The sequence below is a fragment of the Amblyraja radiata genome, chromosome 13 (genome assembly GCF_010909765.2).
Source record: "Amblyraja radiata isolate CabotCenter1 chromosome 13, sAmbRad1.1.pri, whole genome shotgun sequence".
Lineage (NCBI taxonomy): Eukaryota > Metazoa > Chordata > Chondrichthyes > Rajiformes > Rajidae > Amblyraja > Amblyraja radiata.
In genome coordinates this window covers 45859079-45876706 of record NC_045968.1, presented here as the reverse complement: position 1 = coordinate 45876706, position 17628 = coordinate 45859079, and the positions used below count along the sequence as shown (strand labels likewise).

At 40.4% G+C, this 17628-nt stretch overlaps 1 protein-coding gene across 2 annotated transcripts in view; it reads right to left on the bottom strand.

The window, feature by feature from the left end:
* rasa2 (RAS p21 protein activator 2) overlaps positions 1–17628 on the bottom strand; it is a 169446-nt gene that overhangs the window by 25664 nt on the left and 126154 nt on the right. For both annotated transcript variants that reach the window (XM_033031950.1, XM_033031949.1), the window contains exons 12-19: positions 13068–13182; positions 10915–10989; positions 10262–10385; positions 9486–9592; positions 8737–8823; positions 8570–8647; positions 7639–7712; positions 6625–6734 (exon numbers count right to left, since the gene is read on the bottom strand). In XM_033031950.1, coding sequence (XP_032887841.1) covers positions 6625–6734; positions 7639–7712; positions 8570–8647; positions 8737–8823; positions 9486–9592; positions 10262–10385; positions 10915–10989; positions 13068–13182 — 770 coding nt within the window. The remainder of the gene's footprint in view (positions 1–6624; positions 6735–7638; positions 7713–8569; positions 8648–8736; positions 8824–9485; positions 9593–10261; positions 10386–10914; positions 10990–13067; positions 13183–17628) is intronic.

The window sequence follows — 17628 nt, the reverse complement described above, 5'->3', positions numbered from 1 at the left end:
CAGATTTACTTTTTTTATGTGTATTCCTCACTGTATTCATAGGAATATTTTGACCATCAATGTAGTACATTGCAGCTTTGTATCATGCTTAAACTGGGATATTAGAATCAGCTGCGTTCTGGATTTCTATTGAATTTAAAAGATTGGGATGGGATTGATTATTGCTTAAGTCGAGAAGGCGATACACTACGCAACACAGATGTTTTCCTCTTCCAGGAAAATCAAGAATGGAGAGAGCAATCTTCAAATTTGAATGTCATTTGGTAGTGAAACTGCAAAGTGCTTTATCATAAAAGCGTAACAAAAATCTGTTACTCGTTCATCCAAAGGGTGCTGGTCAATGGAAACCTCCCAATCAGATCTTCTGTAAGCATACAAAGGAACAAAGAACAGTTGGAATTTTTATGTAATTACATGTCATTGCTTTTATGTGATGATATGCAGCCAAGACATGAGAAAAATGGAAGAATCAAAAATATTAAAAGATGTTACTTAATATTTGCTGAAGCAACTACTTGAATAACTTACCTATTACGTGGAAAACATTGCAATAGTTGAAATGATACCAACAGATATGGGTATAACAGATAAATAGTCAGTAATTAGGCCGAAAGAGGCTATACGCAAGGTTAGTGAAGAAGAACTGGGGGAGAGAAGCTCAAATATAAGAGAAGATCTGTAATTATTGTAACTCTTAAGAATAAAACGGCATGGTTAATTTGGTTTAACTATCAGAGGAGATTATTAAAGGATGAAGGAGCAAAACTAATTGATTTGAGTGGTGGATACCTGGTGATGTGGAAGTTAAAAGATTTAAACTTTATAAAAATGGATTCAGCAGAAAAAGACAGGCTATTACTTTTCTCCTAATTAATTGCAAAGCCAGCAGGGAACTCTTACAAGGCTAACAAAGATGTTGATGTACCCTTTTCCAATAACATAGGCGAGATAACAAGCACAGCTTCATGAATGTCTCCTCTATAATATAAACATTTAGAGGAGGTTCAGACTCTTGGCACTAACCGTTGTTCTATTATAATGTGCGCCATAAGTAGAAAAAAACCAAAATGCTTGTTCTGCAGAAAAATAGCCTTCTCATATAACCATATATGGCTAACCCTTCCTCTATCAGAAGAACCTGTCAATCTTAAGAAGCTGTCAATCTTAAGATGCTGTCAATCTTAAGCAAGAGGCTGTGCTATGCTCTGTAGATAAGGTATTGCTGAATCGTTGATTATTTGAGTATAAATATATGTGCTAATGACTGCCCCTTTGAGTGGGGATGAGAACTCTGTATAGTCTGTAATCTGCATACTGTAAAGAGTTTTACCACACCAGCCTGCTGAAATAAAGATTGTGCTGCTTGATACTGATTTTATTTGTGTTTTTGTCTGTTTAAGAACATTGAACCACAACAGTGAAGTTTAAAGCTCGTCTTGTTATAGTGCCAAGTTTTGAATGAAGAAATTTAAATTTACAAATGGGCAAAGGAAATGGCTGGTTTTTCCACACATAGGATAGTGGGTATATTGAAGAAGCTACCAGACAGAATGATAAACCTTGGTACACTTACAACATTTTAAAGACATTTGGATAGGAAAGGTTTAGAAAAATATGGGGCCAATGCAAATAAATGGGACTAGCTCGGGAAGGCAAGTAGAACACAAAATGCAAGGGTAACTCAGCAGGTCAGGTAGCATAATAGTCATAAGACATAGGAGTGAAATTAGGTCATTCACACCCTTGTGTTCACTGCCATTCAATCATGACTGATCTATCTTTCCCTCTCAACTCTATTCTCCGGTCTTCTCCCCGTGTCCTTTGACACCCATATTAATCAAGAACCTATCATTCTCCACTTAAAAAATACCCAAAGATATGGCCACCTCAGCCATCTGTGGCAATGAATTTCACAGATCACCTACCATCTGGCTAAATATATTCCTCATCTCCATACTAATGGTCTGTCCTTTTATTCTGAGGCTGTGCCCGCTGATCCTAGACTCTCCCACTAGTTGAAACATCCCCTCTATTCCACTCTATCCAAGCCTTTCATTATTCGATAAGTTTCAAAAGATTCCCCTCATCCTTCTACACTCCAACGAGTACAGGCCCAGAGCCGTCAAACGCTCATCTTACGTTAACCCTATCATCCCCGGGATCATTCTTGTGAAACTCCTCTGGACCCTCTCCATCATGCCCTATAAAGCTTCACCATTACATCCCTGCTTTTATATTCTAGTTCTCTCGAAATGAAAGCTAACATTGCATTTGCCTTCCTTGCTACTGATTCAACCTGCAAATTAACCTTTTGGGATTACTGCACCAGCACTCCCAAGTCCCCTTCCACCTCCGGTTTCTGAATCCTCTCCCCATTTAGAAAATAGTCTACGCCTTTATTCCTACTACTAAAATGCATGATCGCACACTTTGCTACACTGTATTCCATTTGCCACTACTCTGTCCACTCACCCAATCTGTCAAAGTCCTTCTGCAGACTCCCTGCTTTCTCTACACTACCTGCTCATCTGCCTTTCTTTGTATCATCTGCAAACTTGGCCACAAAACCATCAATTCTATCATCCAGATTATTAATATACAACGTGAAAAGTAGCAGACCCAGCACCAACCCCAGCAGAACACCACTAGTCATCAGTAGCCAATCAGAAAAAAAGCCCCCTTTATTCCCCTTCTGCCATTCAGCCAATCTTCTATCCATTTATAAAAAGTGCCAGCATCTTTGGAGGATATGGATCGGCAACATTTCGGCTTGGGACCCTTCTTCACACTGATTGTAAGAAGGGGGAGAATGCTGGAAAAGAGTTGGGGATGGGACAGGAAGGCACCTAGTTCAACAAAGACGAGTTGGATGCAAGGGTCTGTTTCCATGCTCTACAATTCTTTGAATCAATGCTTTGGTATCTAACATTCAACATAATATTCCAGATGGGTTTAATCATTGTTCTGAACAACTAAAACACTACTTCCTCCCTTAGTAATCCAGTCCCGTTGAGATACAGGCCAACATTCCAGGCCTATTTCTGGTTGTTTTCTGTTGGGTGCATAAGCACTCAGTGTTCTTAAAATCTGTTTATGGCATGTGAACATCATTGGCAATATCAGCATTCATTGATCTTAAGTGTTATGAGTACATTAACTCCTAAATCTCTTTGTACATTCTTAGTTTCCCAACATTAAGAAAATATGTATGGTTTTAAATCCAAAATAGCAGACTAAATGAAACAAAGTTTTATCCACCCTTTTTGATCTTTAATAATTTGCCAACCACATACACAAGAATGAAGGCAGCAAATAGAACCTAATTGCTGTAATCATGCAATATATCAGGTAGCAGCCCTGGAAAAAGAAACAGCATAAACATTTCAGGTCAACGACCTTGTGCTAAAACTAGAGAGAGCTTTTTTAAATTGCAGTGAAGTTGGAGGCAGGAATGGAGAGAACAATAGGAATATCTAAGAATGAGACGAGGATTGGCATAGCAAGCTATTATTGAAGTCATTTGGTTGAAAGGGCAACTAAATAATTTATAGAGAGAGAAGACAAAGGAATATTAAAATTGTGAAGCATGGCAGATCAAACTGTGCTTGTGGAGAGATAGAAACTGAGCCAATATTACAGAAGGTTGACTTCCAGGGATTTCATGGGTGGCATGGTGACGCAGCAGTAAAGTTGCAGTTACAGTATCAAAGAATTTGATCCTGACTACGGGTCCTGTCTGTACTGAGTGTGTACGTTCTCCCCATGGCCACGTACGTTTTCTTCGGGAGCTCCGGATTCCTCCCACATTACAAAGACGTACAGATTTATAGGTTAATTGGTTTCGATAAAAATTGTCAATTGTTCTTAGTGTGTAGGATAGTGCTAGTGTATGGGAATTGTAGGTCAGCGCATACTCAGTGGGTCGAAGGGCCTGTTTCCGCGCTATATCTCTGAACTAGACTAAAGAATTGGGCATTCTGATACGAACAGAGAACAAGTTAGCTATGTAGCTGTCCAGAAGGCTTGTACAGATAGTTAGGGCACACAGGGTCCAAGATGTTTAGGAAAACTGGATCCAAAATGAGCTTGGATGTAGGAAACAGAGGAAAGTGGTGCTGGGTTGTTTCTCTGACTGGAAGTCTGTAATCAGTGATGTCCTCCAGGGATTAGTGCTGGATATGTTGTTTGCAATGGATATAAATGACTTGGATGAGAATGTCTGCGGATGATAAGTAAGGTTGACTGAGGGTATAGAAGGACAACTCGTCCTATTTCCTCCAAATCCAAGGCGTAGCTATGGGCATGTGCATGGGCCCTTAGCTATGCCTGCCTCTTTGTAGGGTACACGGTCTAGGCATAAGCTTAGGGGCGACCGCGCCTTTGCGGTTGCAACTCCTAGACTGTGGAACAGCATCCCCCTTCCCATCAGAACTGCCCCCTCCATCGACTCCTTTAAGTCAAGACTAAAAACGTATCTATACTCCCAAGCCTTTCCTGACGTCCACTGAGCGAGGGCTATATGTATAAATGTATGTAGTTTGTTTGTTTATACTATTCTTATAACAAATGTAAAGCACTTTGGCCAACGAGTTGTTTTTTAAATGTGCTATATAAATAAATGTGACTCGACTTGACGTTGAACAATCCCTGTTCGAGGCATACCGTGGCCCTATCCCCGAACTCTATCTCTGCAATATTGACGACTGCATTGGTGCAACCTCCTGCACCCATGCAGAACTCAGTGACTTCATCTATTTCACCAATTTCCATTCTGCACTCAAATTCACCTGGACCATTTTCGACATCTCCCTACCGTTTCTAGATCTCATCACTCCATCGCAGGCAACAGACTACTGACCGACATCTACTACAAACCCACTGACTCCCATGGCTAACTGGACTACACTTCTTCCCACCCTGCTTCCTGTAAGGACTCCATCCCCTACGTCCTCTGTCTACGCCACATCTGCACCCACGATGAGGTGTTCCATACCACGGCATCGGAGATGTCCTCATTCTTTAGGGAACTGGGGTTCCCCTCTTCTATTATAGATGAGGCTCTCACCAGGGTCCCCTCTATATCCCGCAGCTCCGCTCTTACTTCCCATCTCTCCACTCGTAACAAGAGCAGAGTCCCCCTTGTCCTCACCTTCCACCCCATCAGCCGTCGCATACAACATATAATCCTCTGAGATTTTCGCCACCTCCAATGGGATCCCACCACTGGTCACATTTTCCCATCTCCTCCCCTTTCTGCTTTCCGCAGAGACTGTTCCCTCCCTAACTCCCTGGTCAATTTGTCCCATCCAACCCACACCACCCCCTCCCCGGGTACTTTCCCTTGCAACCACAAGAAATTTTATACTTGTCGCTTTACCTCCCCCCTCGACTCTATCCAAGGACCCAAGCAGTCTTTCCAGGTGAGGCAAAGGTTCACATGCACCTCCTCCAACCTCATCTACTGCATCCGCTGTCAACTTCTCTACATCAGCGAGACCAAGCGCAGGGTCGGAGATCGCTCCGCCCAACACCTCCGCTCAGTTCGTACTCACCAACCTGATCTCTCGGTTGCTCAGTACTTCAACTCCCCCTTCCATTCCCAATCTGCCCTCTTTGTCCTGAGCCTCCTCCATGGCCAGAGTGACGCCCAGCGCAAATTGGAGGAACAGCACCTCATATTTCACTTAGGTAGTTTACACCCCTGCGGTATGAACATTGACTTCTCTAATTTTAGATAGCCCTTGCTTTCTCTCTCCTTCCCCTCCCCCTTCCCAGCTCCCCCACAATGCCTACTGTCTCTACCTCTTCCTTTCTTTTTACCGCAGTCATGGGCAGAACTGTGCCTAAAAATGAGCACTGATGCAAGCCGAACAGTATGCTTTCAACTCTCCAAAGATTCTACCACTCACCTGCACACGAGGGGTAATTAACAGTGGCCAATGAACCTACACATCCTTGGAACTAGGTCATAAGATCATAAGTGATACAAGCAGAATTAGGCCATTCGGCCTATCAGTCTATCTGGAGGCAGTGATTCTAACAGCTGCCCCATTGAGCAGCCAGAAATATATTCCTCAAAAAATATATTCTATCTCATCTGCAAACTGATCTACAACTAGAAACTTCCCATGCAAAATGACTTCAACTTAAGGTCAGCAGCATTTCACAAAAGGTGACTTATCACCACGTTAATGGCAATTAGGGACAGATAATAAATATGGCCAACAATGCCCACATCCTGATAAACGAGTTAAAGGCATTTCAATTCATTGACCTTCTGCAATTTCTGCTCAATTTCCACTGTGGGAGATATACACTAAATCTGAAAGTCAACATATGATATGTACTGTAAAATTAGTTGGCAAAGATAATTTAAAATATAAGCATTTTAACCTGATATCAAGCATACAAACATAACAGCATAATCTTTTAGGATTGAATTTAGACTTAAACAAGACAAATATTTGCAGTCTTAAGATAGACACAAAAAGCTGGAATAACTCAGTGGGTCAGACAGCCTCTCTGGCGAAAAGGAATAGGTGACATTTTGGATCGAGACCCTTTTTCAGACCGAAGGCTTGAAGTTCTTGATGCTGTTGAAAGAAAGAAATTGTACAGGCATACCTGACTGCTTGTGGTAAGAGATCTCTCTGTTGGTCAAGCGGAGCCATCGCCTCTTAAAATTATGTACTTTACGAATTCGGTTTCTTCCCTGAGCTCTTTTAATGACTTCCCTGCAATGTGGAAGAATATATACTATTTTTGCTTTGTATTCTCAAGAAGAAGAATTAGGTACAATTTAAACTCAAAGGACAAAGGGGATCCGGAGTGGGAGAACTATTGGGGGGGGGGGGCAAAAGGGGAGCCGGCGTGGTTTGTAACTTTGTCAGCATTGTAGATGGCTGCTATTTGTATACATTGTGTTTGCAAGCAAAGATTCTCACTGTGCCTAGTCACATGTGACAAAGTATTCCTATTCCTCCTAATACTGACTGCTCTCAAGACACTTCCAGTGACTACCCTGAGATCCCCATCATCCTGTCTTTCTCCACAGTAAAAGCAGAGGCGAAATACTCGTTGAGGATCTTGCCCATCCCTTGTGGCTCCACACAGAGTTGACCGCTTGGATTCTTGAGGGTTCCCACTCTCTCTCTGGTTATCCTTTTTCTCTTTATGTGCTTATAAAATCTCTTGGGATGCTATCTGCCAGAGCTGTCTCCTGTCCCCTTTTTGCTATTCTGATTTCCTTTTTTTAACTTATTCCTTAGTTCCCGATACTTCTCCAGAGATGCACGATCCCAGCTGCCTATGCCTGTCCCATGCCTCCTTCTTACTCTTGACCAAAATATCATTTTCCTTCGTCATCCAGGGTTCCTCATCTCTGGTCTTGCCCTCGTTAACCTCCCTGGTTAGTTCATCAAAAAATAAAACTCAATCCAATCCCAGTTCTTTCTCATATTCAGCTTCGATCTGTGATCATAGTCTTATTCTAATTTTTGTCAAAATGTTTGGCCTCACAGTTGACAACAGTTCCAGGATTGCTACAATGTTTGCAAACTATACCATTACTGTTATTCAATGCTCACTTTAGTTTCATAACATTTCTCTAGGGTTTCATTCATTCACTTTAACTCTTACCCTTCTTTGAGAATAATTGATTCATTTACTCCACTGGGCTCCTTACTTTGCACTGAAGATACTTCATCTATAAACTAAAAACAAATATATCCATTAAAGTTTTCAAACAACTAAAGTAGATAATGGATTCAATGATCAACTAATTAGTCTGAGATAATGTAGATGACGCATCTGCATGGAATTGTGCAAAGGACTCACATTCAAACAGTTTGCTATATTCAAACATAAAATAAAAATATACCACAAACTATCGTATATCCCAGCAATGAAGGTGCTAATTTTCACCCAAAAATAAGGCACGAAAATTTACCTGCGTCCTGGAGGCCGAAGGTTAGGTTGTTAGCCAAGTCTATCCCTCATTGCTGGCAGCTGATGGGAGGCTGTAAAGTGGGAAGTGGCTGTAAAAGGACAGCGCCGCTGGGGGGGGGGTAAGAGTTCCTTTCACAGTGTGTGGGGAGTCTGGCCCAGGGAGGGAAGTAGCTCGGTTAGCTGCGAGCGGCTGCCGGGACCAGACAGCGGGACCGGCCACCACCTCAGCGCCTTCTGCCGGCCCGCCCGAGGGATCTGGGAACTGAAGCCAGTGCCGAGGATGCGATCGATCTGGGAACTGTAGCCAGTCCCGGGGCACGGAGGCGATGTTGCCGACCCCTGGACTAAACCAAACCCTTGATCCTGACACGCCATCCTTTTTTCAAAATTTACCAACTTAAATTGGGGTGCGTCTTCATTGCCATGAAATACAGTAACTGTTTCCAACAAAACTTCAGAATACATAAAGTGATCACAAGAATGTAATAAAACATTAAGAGTTAAGGTATCAGCTTTTCATGGTTTTAAATTCAAATATTTTTTTATGCAATTATAAAACAATTAATACATGTTTTACATTATATGACTGCATAACTCCATTTGTGTTTGTTATTTAACTCACCTTTTTAACTGAATCAATGCATTTTTCTTCTTGAAACACTTTAAAAAAATCACACATATAGGATTCTTTGAAGCTTGACTGCAAAGCAAAAGAAACTACATCAACACACAGCGAAACGAGAATAAAAACCACACTGAATCTTTGCAAAAAGCAAGAATGGTGCTGACCAATTTGTTTTTCGATAAACTGCACCAGCTTCCCAATGTTTGGATCGTTTTAGAAATTAGGGTCAAGACTCGAGATGTCTGAGCATCCTGCAATGGGAGAGAAAAAGAAAAAAATAAATTACATTAAACTATGTAATTTGTGTTCCCTTCCACAAATTCAGTTTTTAACATGAAATCAGTGTTTATTGAAAACCAGTGAATCTTTTTGCCATCTCCGTAAGGAAGACCTCAACACTCCCAGCTTAAGGGCCTGTCCCACCGTACGAGGTAATTCAAGAGTTCTCCCGAGTTTTCCCCTGATTCGAACACGGAAAATGTCCGTAGCAGGTCCGTAGGAGTTCGTGGATGTCTCGTAGCAGCTCGTAATGTTAACGGTAGGTACTCGGGAAATCCGGTAAACTCGTGACGTTTTTTCAATACTGTGAAAAATGTCCACGAGTAAAAAAATACTCGTGATGAGAAAAATAAAGTTACTTTTTACTCGTACGAACCGCTACAAGACATCCACGAACTCCCAATTTTTCAAATTGTTGAATATAATCAAAAATTCTAAGCCTTTGCTGCTTATCCAGACTGGATTCAAGTGGCTATAATCAAATTCTATTCCATACTTTAGCTGGTCTAATTACAAGTTGTTCGTATCCTACGTAAAATTACAACAAATCAGACAGCGTATTTCACATTGCATCCCTTCCAAATTTCCCAATTTTGAAATCGATATAAATGTATTTTACACTACCGGTACTTACTGGGTGATGAGGTCGTAGATGGAAACAATGAGGTGAAACAATTGCAACTGCAAAGAATCGAAGGAAGACAAAGCTGCTTACAGCAGAGTACTTCACATGAAGGTCTTCTGGAAATGCAGATTCAGTAAAGTGGGTTAATATTTTATACTTTTTGTCTCTAGCTACCACCTCTTGCTATATAGCCCTGTAAATCTTCTTTCACATCCCATCTCTCTTTTAAATTCCTACCCCTCCATTTTGCTGAATTTTCTCTCTTTGGGTCAACCGGAAAGCTGTTGCTTACAATGACACTACAAACCACTATGAGAAATATTCATTGATATTTGATGAGAAATATTAATTGACACACACTATCAGAAATATTAATTGAACAAGCAGAATTAATTATGGGATCTCAGTCTAAACAGTGATATACACACACGCCAGGGACTCCGTATCATTCAACACCTCAAGCTCTCCCAGAGGAAACTAATGTATTTGTTCACAGTATATTAAAAGAATGCTCAAAAGAACAAAGTCTCAAGACAGAAGGATGTGCTTCACTAAAATATTGGTTGAAAAGCTAATTTAGAGTAATTAGGTGCAACATCTTGGAGCATTTATTTTCCACCATGTGCAGATGGTTACTTGATGGTAGGCATGGATGAAGTGAGCCGAAGGGCTGCTTCTGTGCTGTATGACCATGACTCCTATGTACATTTATATGGTTTCCAACTTATTTTCTAAAAAGACAATTGAATTGTTTAAAATATTATTTATCATGCCTCACACCTCACCTGGAAATTGGTTCTTTGCCAATATTTGTAGTGAATTAAACACCTCACACATCAATGTTGGACAACTCATACTTGATTGCACAATCACTTTAAACACTTTTTCAACATAATAGCGAAGGTTCTCCTGCAAAATTGAAAATAAACTGAATGAAAGAAAAGTAACATTTCAATTGGCCTGCAGGCTTAATTTGCGACACCTCCTCTCACCACTCACTTCCAACCTTTTCCCAATGAAAAAGTCTACTAGTATTACAGAAAACACTGCCAGATTATTGCTATTGATTACTGATCTGAATTCTTAATGTTCTGTCCGTGCCCCATCTTAGAGCATGGGGAATTGGCACAATTTGTTGTCATTTAGGGCACATGGAATTTGAATAATATACAAACATGCAATAGAATTAGCTGTCAGACAGAAAGTAAAGACGGGAAATGGGTAGTTCTAGATTACCACAGATATTGGGGCTTGGATGCAAGCAAAACTTCGTACACATCACCTCACTGATATGGTGAAAAAATTAAAGTGTGTTAATTCAGGTGCCACTGCTTGGATTAAGATAATTTGGTAACTTAGTTTATTGGTGTATTATTATTAGCTTCACAAAAAAAATATTTATTACCAAAGTAATTACGAGAAAAATGAATCAACGCACCTTGTTCACCTCAACATTATCACCTTCCTTGAGCTTTATTGGATCAATCTCACAGGTTTTGGAGGAGTCACAAATCTAAACAAACAGAAATTCCACTTATTCTCTGGTAAGGAGTCTATTAGCAATTTAAAAGTTATATTAATTAAATGATGTAGGTATTTTTACTGCAGAAACATAGAATCATAAAGACTGTGATGTCTATCCACACAATCACATTTGCCTGTAGTAGGCTGTATAGACTCTATGCCTTTCCTATGTGTGTGCCTGACCAAAGACTCAAACAATATAGTTGCATCTGCCCGCACCTCCTCTAGCAATTTGTTCCAGATAGCCACCACTCTGTGTGAAAAATGTACCCCTCAGACCTCATTCAAATTTATTCCATCTTGTAGTTAATCTGTGCTCTCTAGTTCTAGACTTTCTTGCTCTGGGAAAATATTCTAATCATGCAACCTCTCTATGCTTCCGATAATGTTATGAAACTCTAAGGTTACTTCTCAACCTCCTACATTCCAATGAGAATAAATTCAGCCTATCCATACCCTCCTAATAAGTAAAGATATGTTTTGCAGGAAATATCTTGATGAACCATATTATTATTCTGATCAAAGTTTTGATATAAAATGTTAAACCGGAAATGTCATGTTTGTAACATGGAACACGGCTATTTGATAGCCATTGTGGTGATTTCTGCGTATTTACCATCCACAGGCGTGTGTAAAAAATATTAACCAGTTAGTTACCCAGGTACAGCCTGTACCTAATTTTAATGCAAATGTGTAAGAAACTGAGTCTAATTAAGAGATAGCAATAATAGAGCAAAAATAAAATGAAAAGCAGAAAAGATAAAGTTCAAGTAGGGCACATGATAATGCTTTTAGATAGAATCTTTCATTGCAAAATATTGCGCTTTGCAGCAGAGCTATCAAACATATTTTGATGCCAAGCCACAAATCAATGGCTGATCAAAGGAGACTTTGAGAAAGAGAAGCTGAATTTTACATAGGAATAGTGATGTATGTAGGTGGGGAGGCAGCTAAAAACTGAGATGCTAGAGAATGGATTTGGTGCAATGCAGATATTTCAACTTTATAAGGATGGAGGAAATTATACAGATAGGGAGAGGCATCATCATGGAAGAATTTGAAAATTACACAGCAAAACCAAAATGGGAGCCAGCTTAGGCAAGTCCTAGTCTAGTCTTCTCCAAATTCAATGAAAGGATATTTGTGCCCAGCCCCACAATGGATGTGATCAAACAGAGACACATGTCAGTAGTTTACAGCGATACTGGGCAGCTAGATCTAGCTTGGCTTAGCATGCATATGGAACTTATGAGGAAAGATAAGAGTGTAAAAGAGAAAATAGGAGACAGTGAGGATGAGAGAGAAAGTAAAAGCTGAGGTTACTTTTCTGAGAGCAGTGAAGTTGCGAATAGATTTTGATCACCAGCAGCTCAACACCGACAAGGCTAAGGAGTTAGCGGTGGACTTTAGGAGGAGAGGAACATCCCTGGCCCCTCTCTCCATCAATGGTGTGGATGTGCAGTTTACCAAGGAGTACAAATACCTTGGAGTGTACCTGAACAGTAAACTGGACTGGTCTAAGAACGCAGAGGCTCTGCACAAGACAGGACAGAGCCGGTTGTACAGTTTGAGAAGGCTCTGCTCCTTCAACGTCTGCAGAAATATGCTGCAAATGTTCTACCAATCAGCGGTAGACAGTGCCATCATCTTCCCCATTGCTTCTTTGCTTCAGCAACAGCCTGGTTCCATGCAGATGCAGTAAAGAACGCCACAGGAGATCCTTCTTCCCTGTGGCTATCAAACTGTACAACTCCTTCCCTTTCTGTCATGAGGTAGTCAGACTCCACTCCCCTCTCCCCTAACATTTGCACATCCTTAATCCTTTCCACTCATCAATTTAATTTAATGTTTCATGTGTTTTATGATTGTTCGCAGATCAATTTCCCTCCTGGGATAAATAATGTTCTATCGTATCGTATATTCAGCAATTGCACAGGGTGACAAATACCAATATATTTTACTCAATTTACTGTTTACTGAAAATTTGGATCAAATACAAACTTGTAAACATGTTAATGGTGAAGGAAAATAATACACATGCCAAAAATAATATAACTTGCATCTTACTTCATCTAAAATAGGCTTCAGTGTCACTTTCAGATAATACTTTCCAACGAGTTTCATTGTTTCATCAATACACCGAGTGGCCAGAGAGTTTCCCCTGAAGATGGTGTTGGCTTCCCTACAGAAATTAAAGAATTTGATTACTTCAGACATCATTTTTTTTTCTGAAAATGGCCCAGAACTGAAATGTTGCCATTTGGCAACAAATAGCATAGTTCTCAACCTTTTTTGTCCCGTTTACCCGTGGCAACGTTAATAGCACATAACAATGTTATTTCACTTATTAATGAACAACTAATGATGAACAGATATGGGTATACCAGAACCAAACACACTCAGTCAATGAGAAAAAATATGTACAAATCTAGAATCAATAAATTTACCCCCTGGGTAGGCGAAATTTGCCCCCTAGGGGTAAATTTACCCCAGGTTGGGAACCCTTCGAATGGATTATATTCAACTGTCACTTGAGGTCAAACGGATGTACAGGTTGCTCTGCTATATCATGTTTCCATAATGTGAATTGGAATAATGTGAATAAGAGAACACTATTTGCATTATGTAGACCAAATTGGTTATAACGCAATTTTGATTGGGAACTAGAGAACTATTTACGTTACTTTGGAAACTAGCAAGCAGAAAAAAAATCTGTCTGGAGTAAAACTGTTTCCAGATAACCTCCCTGCAGTAATCAGACACTGTTGTCTCTGAAGAACATAGCTACTTCTTTCACTGCCAGTGGTCATTAAATTGACAAGCAATCACTTCTATTGACACTCTAGTGATATTCTAATATATACAAGGTCAAATTTAGACTTTAGTACTTATAGATTGCAGTAACTCAATTAAAAACTTCAGTGATTAAAAACACCATTATTTTTGAAAATCCTGCAGGAGAAAGTTACTTTGTTATTGTAAATCTCACATTCTCTAGCCCCTAACCTTTCCCTTATTGACACAATTACTTTTAAAACGTTATTTTCTATAACTGAAGTTTTCTTAAGAGTGCACCAATAGCATTACAGCAGAATCACCTAAAATTCGTTCATTACCCAAGAGTCAAGTATTTTATTGTTATATGTCTCAAAACAGAACAAGGAAATTGTTTTGGTTACCATGTTATAGGAAAGATGTTGACAAGCTGGAAAGGGTGCAGAGAAGATTTACAAGGATGTTGCCATGACACGAGGGCCTGAGCGAGAGAGGTTGAGCAGGGTAGTACTTTATTCCTTGGAGTGCAGGAGGAAGAAGCATGATCTTATACTGGTGTACAAAATCATGAGAGGAATAGATTGGGTAAATGTACAGATTCTCATACCCGGAGTAAGAGAATCAAGCACCAAAGGACATAGGTTTAAGATGAGGGGGTAAAGATTTAATAGTAACCTGAGGGGTCTTCTTTTTACACAAAGGATGGTGGGTACATGTAACAAGCTGCTAGAGGAGGTAGTTGAGGCAGGTACCATCATAACATTTAAGATTCATTTGGACAGGTACATGGATAAGATATGTTTAAAGGGTTATGGGCCAAGTGTGGGCAGGTGGTACTAGTGTAGATGGGGCAAGTTGGTTGGTGTGAGCAAGTTTTGCCAAAAGGCCTGTTTCCACATTGTACAACTCTATGACTCATTCTTATTTGCAGCAGCACAACAGATATGTAAACATGGTACTCTGTAAACAGCACAATAAACTAATAGATAAATAAAAACAATAATGGTGTAAAGACAAAAACAATGCCTCTAAGTCTATGTAGTTTGGAGCTTATTTGGAGGTTGTAGTGTTTAATCGCTTGATTTTTGTAGGAAAGAAGCTGATCCTGAATCTGGACATTGCAGTTTTCAGGCTCTTATACCTTCTTCCCGATGGCAGCAGTGAAATGAGTGTTGCCAGAGTGATGTAGGTTTCTGATGATGCTGGCTGCTTCTTTGAGGCAGCGACTCCTGAAGATCCCTTCGATGATGATGAGGTCAGTACACATGACAGACTGGGCAGTGGTCACCATTTTTTGCAATCTTCTTCATTCCTAGACTGTCGAATTGCAGAAGCATGCCGTGATGCAACCAGTCAATGTATTTTCTGCTGCACACTACTAAACGTTAAAGAGGGTATTTGTTGACATACCAAATCTCCTCAAGCTTCTTTAAGGATGTAGATGCGTTGATGGGCTTTCTCTATGGTTGCATCAATGTTTCGGGTCTAGGACAGATCTTCAGAGATATGCATTCCCAGGAATTTGAAGTATTTGATTCTCTCCGACTCTCCCGTCGATGAAGGCAGGTTTGTGGATCCTTGACCTTCCTCTTCCAAAGTCCACAATCAGTTCCTTGGTTTTATTGACGTTGAGAGCAAGATTATTGTTCTGGCACCATTTGGTCAGTCGATCGATCACCCCCCTATATTCTGACCCATTGTCATCAGTACAGTGCCCTCCATAATATTTGGGACATTTATTTATTTGCCTCTGTACTCCACAATTTGAGATTTGTAATGGAAAAGATCACGTGGTTAAAGTGCACATTGTCAGATTTTAATAAAGGCCATTTTTATACAATTTGTTTTCATCATGTAGAAATGACAGCTGTGTTTATACATACTCCCCCCATTTCAGAGCACCATAATGTTTGGGACACATGGCTTCACAGGCGTTTGTAATTGCGCTGGTGTGTAATAAACGGCTCCTTAATGCAGGTATAAGAGAGCTCTCAGCACCTAGGAAACTTTTATTGCTGTTTATCAACACGAGGAACAAAAGTTGTGCCAATTAAAGTCAAATAAGCCATTATGAGACTGAAACAATAATAAAATTGTTAGAGATATCTGCCAAACATTAGGCTTACCAAAATCAACTGTTTGGAACATCATTAAGAAGAAAGAGAGCACTGGTGAGCTTACTAACCGCAAAGGGACTGGCAGGCCAAGGAAGACTCCACAGCTGATGGCAGAAGAATTCTCTCTATAATAAAGAAAAATCCACACCTTTCCAACAGATCAGAAACACTCTTCAGGAGTCAGGTGTGGATTTGTCAATAACCACTGTCCTCAGAAGACTTCATGAACAGAAATACAGAGGCTACACTGCAAGATGCAAATCACTGGTTGGCCGCCAAAATAGGATGGCCAGGTTACAGTTTGCCAAGAAGTACTTAAAAGATCAATCACAGTTCCTGAAAAATGTTGTGGATAGATGAGATGAAGATTAACTTATGTCAGGGTGATGGCAAGAACAAAGTATGGAGTAGAGATAGAACTGCCCAAGATCCAAAGCATACCACCGCATCTGTGAAACTGTGATGGGGGTGTTATGGCCTGGGCATGTATGGCTGCTGAAGGTACTGGTTCACTTATCTTCATTGATGATACAACTACTGATGGTAGTAGCAATAATGAATTCTGAAGTGTATAGACACATCCTATCAGCTCAAGTTCAAACAAATGCCTCAAAACTCATTGGCCGGCGGTTCATTCTACAGCAAGACAATGATTCCAAACATACTGTTAAAGCAACAAAGGAGTTCTTCAAAGCAAAATAATGGTCAATTCTTGAGTGGCCAATTCAATCACCCGATCTGAACCCAATTGAGCATGCGTTTTATATGCGAAAACTGAAGGGGACTAGACCCCAAAACAAGCAGAAGCTAAAGATGGCTGCAATACAGGCCTGGCAGAGCATAGATACATAGAAAATAGGTGCAGGAGTAGGCCCTTCGAGCCTGCACCGCCATTCAATATGATCATGGCTGATCATCCAACGCAGTATCCCGTACCTGCCTTCTCTCCATACCCCCTGATCCCTTTAGCCACAAGGGCCACATCTAACTCCCTCTTAAATATAGCACCGCATCTGTGAAACTGTGGTGGGGGTGTTATGGCCTGGGCATGTATGGCTGCTGAAGGTACTGGTTCACTTATCTTCAATGATGATACATTGATGAGCATCACCAGAGAAGACACCCAGCAACTGGTGGTGTCCATGAATCGCAGACTTCAAGCAGTCATTTCATGCAAAGGATATGCAACAAAATACTAAACATGACTACTTTCATTTATGTGACATTGCTGTCCCAAATATTATGGTACCCTGAAATGGGTGGGACTACGTATAAACACTGCTGTAATTTCTACATGGTGAAACCAAAATGTATAAAAATTGCCTTTATTAAAATCTGACAATGTGCACTTTAACCACATGTGATTTTTTCTATTACAAATCCCAAATTCTGGGGTACAGAGGCAAATAAATAAATGATGGGTCTTTGTCCCAAACATTATGGTGGGCACTGTAATTCAATAATGGTGGTGTCGTCGGCAAATTTGAAGATGGAGTTGGATCTGTGTCCGGCTACACGGTCATGAATATAGTGAGTAGAGCAGGGGGCTGAGCATGCAGCCTTGAAGTGTTCCTGTGCTGATGGTTATCGAGGAGGAAGTGTTGATGCCAATTCGTACAGGTTGGATTATATATATATATATATAGTGTTCGTTAAAACTTCAAACAGGCTAGATTTCAATCCTCAGTTGCACTATTCCACACTTTAGGTATATCTTTTTTCTCCAGTCCCCCTTG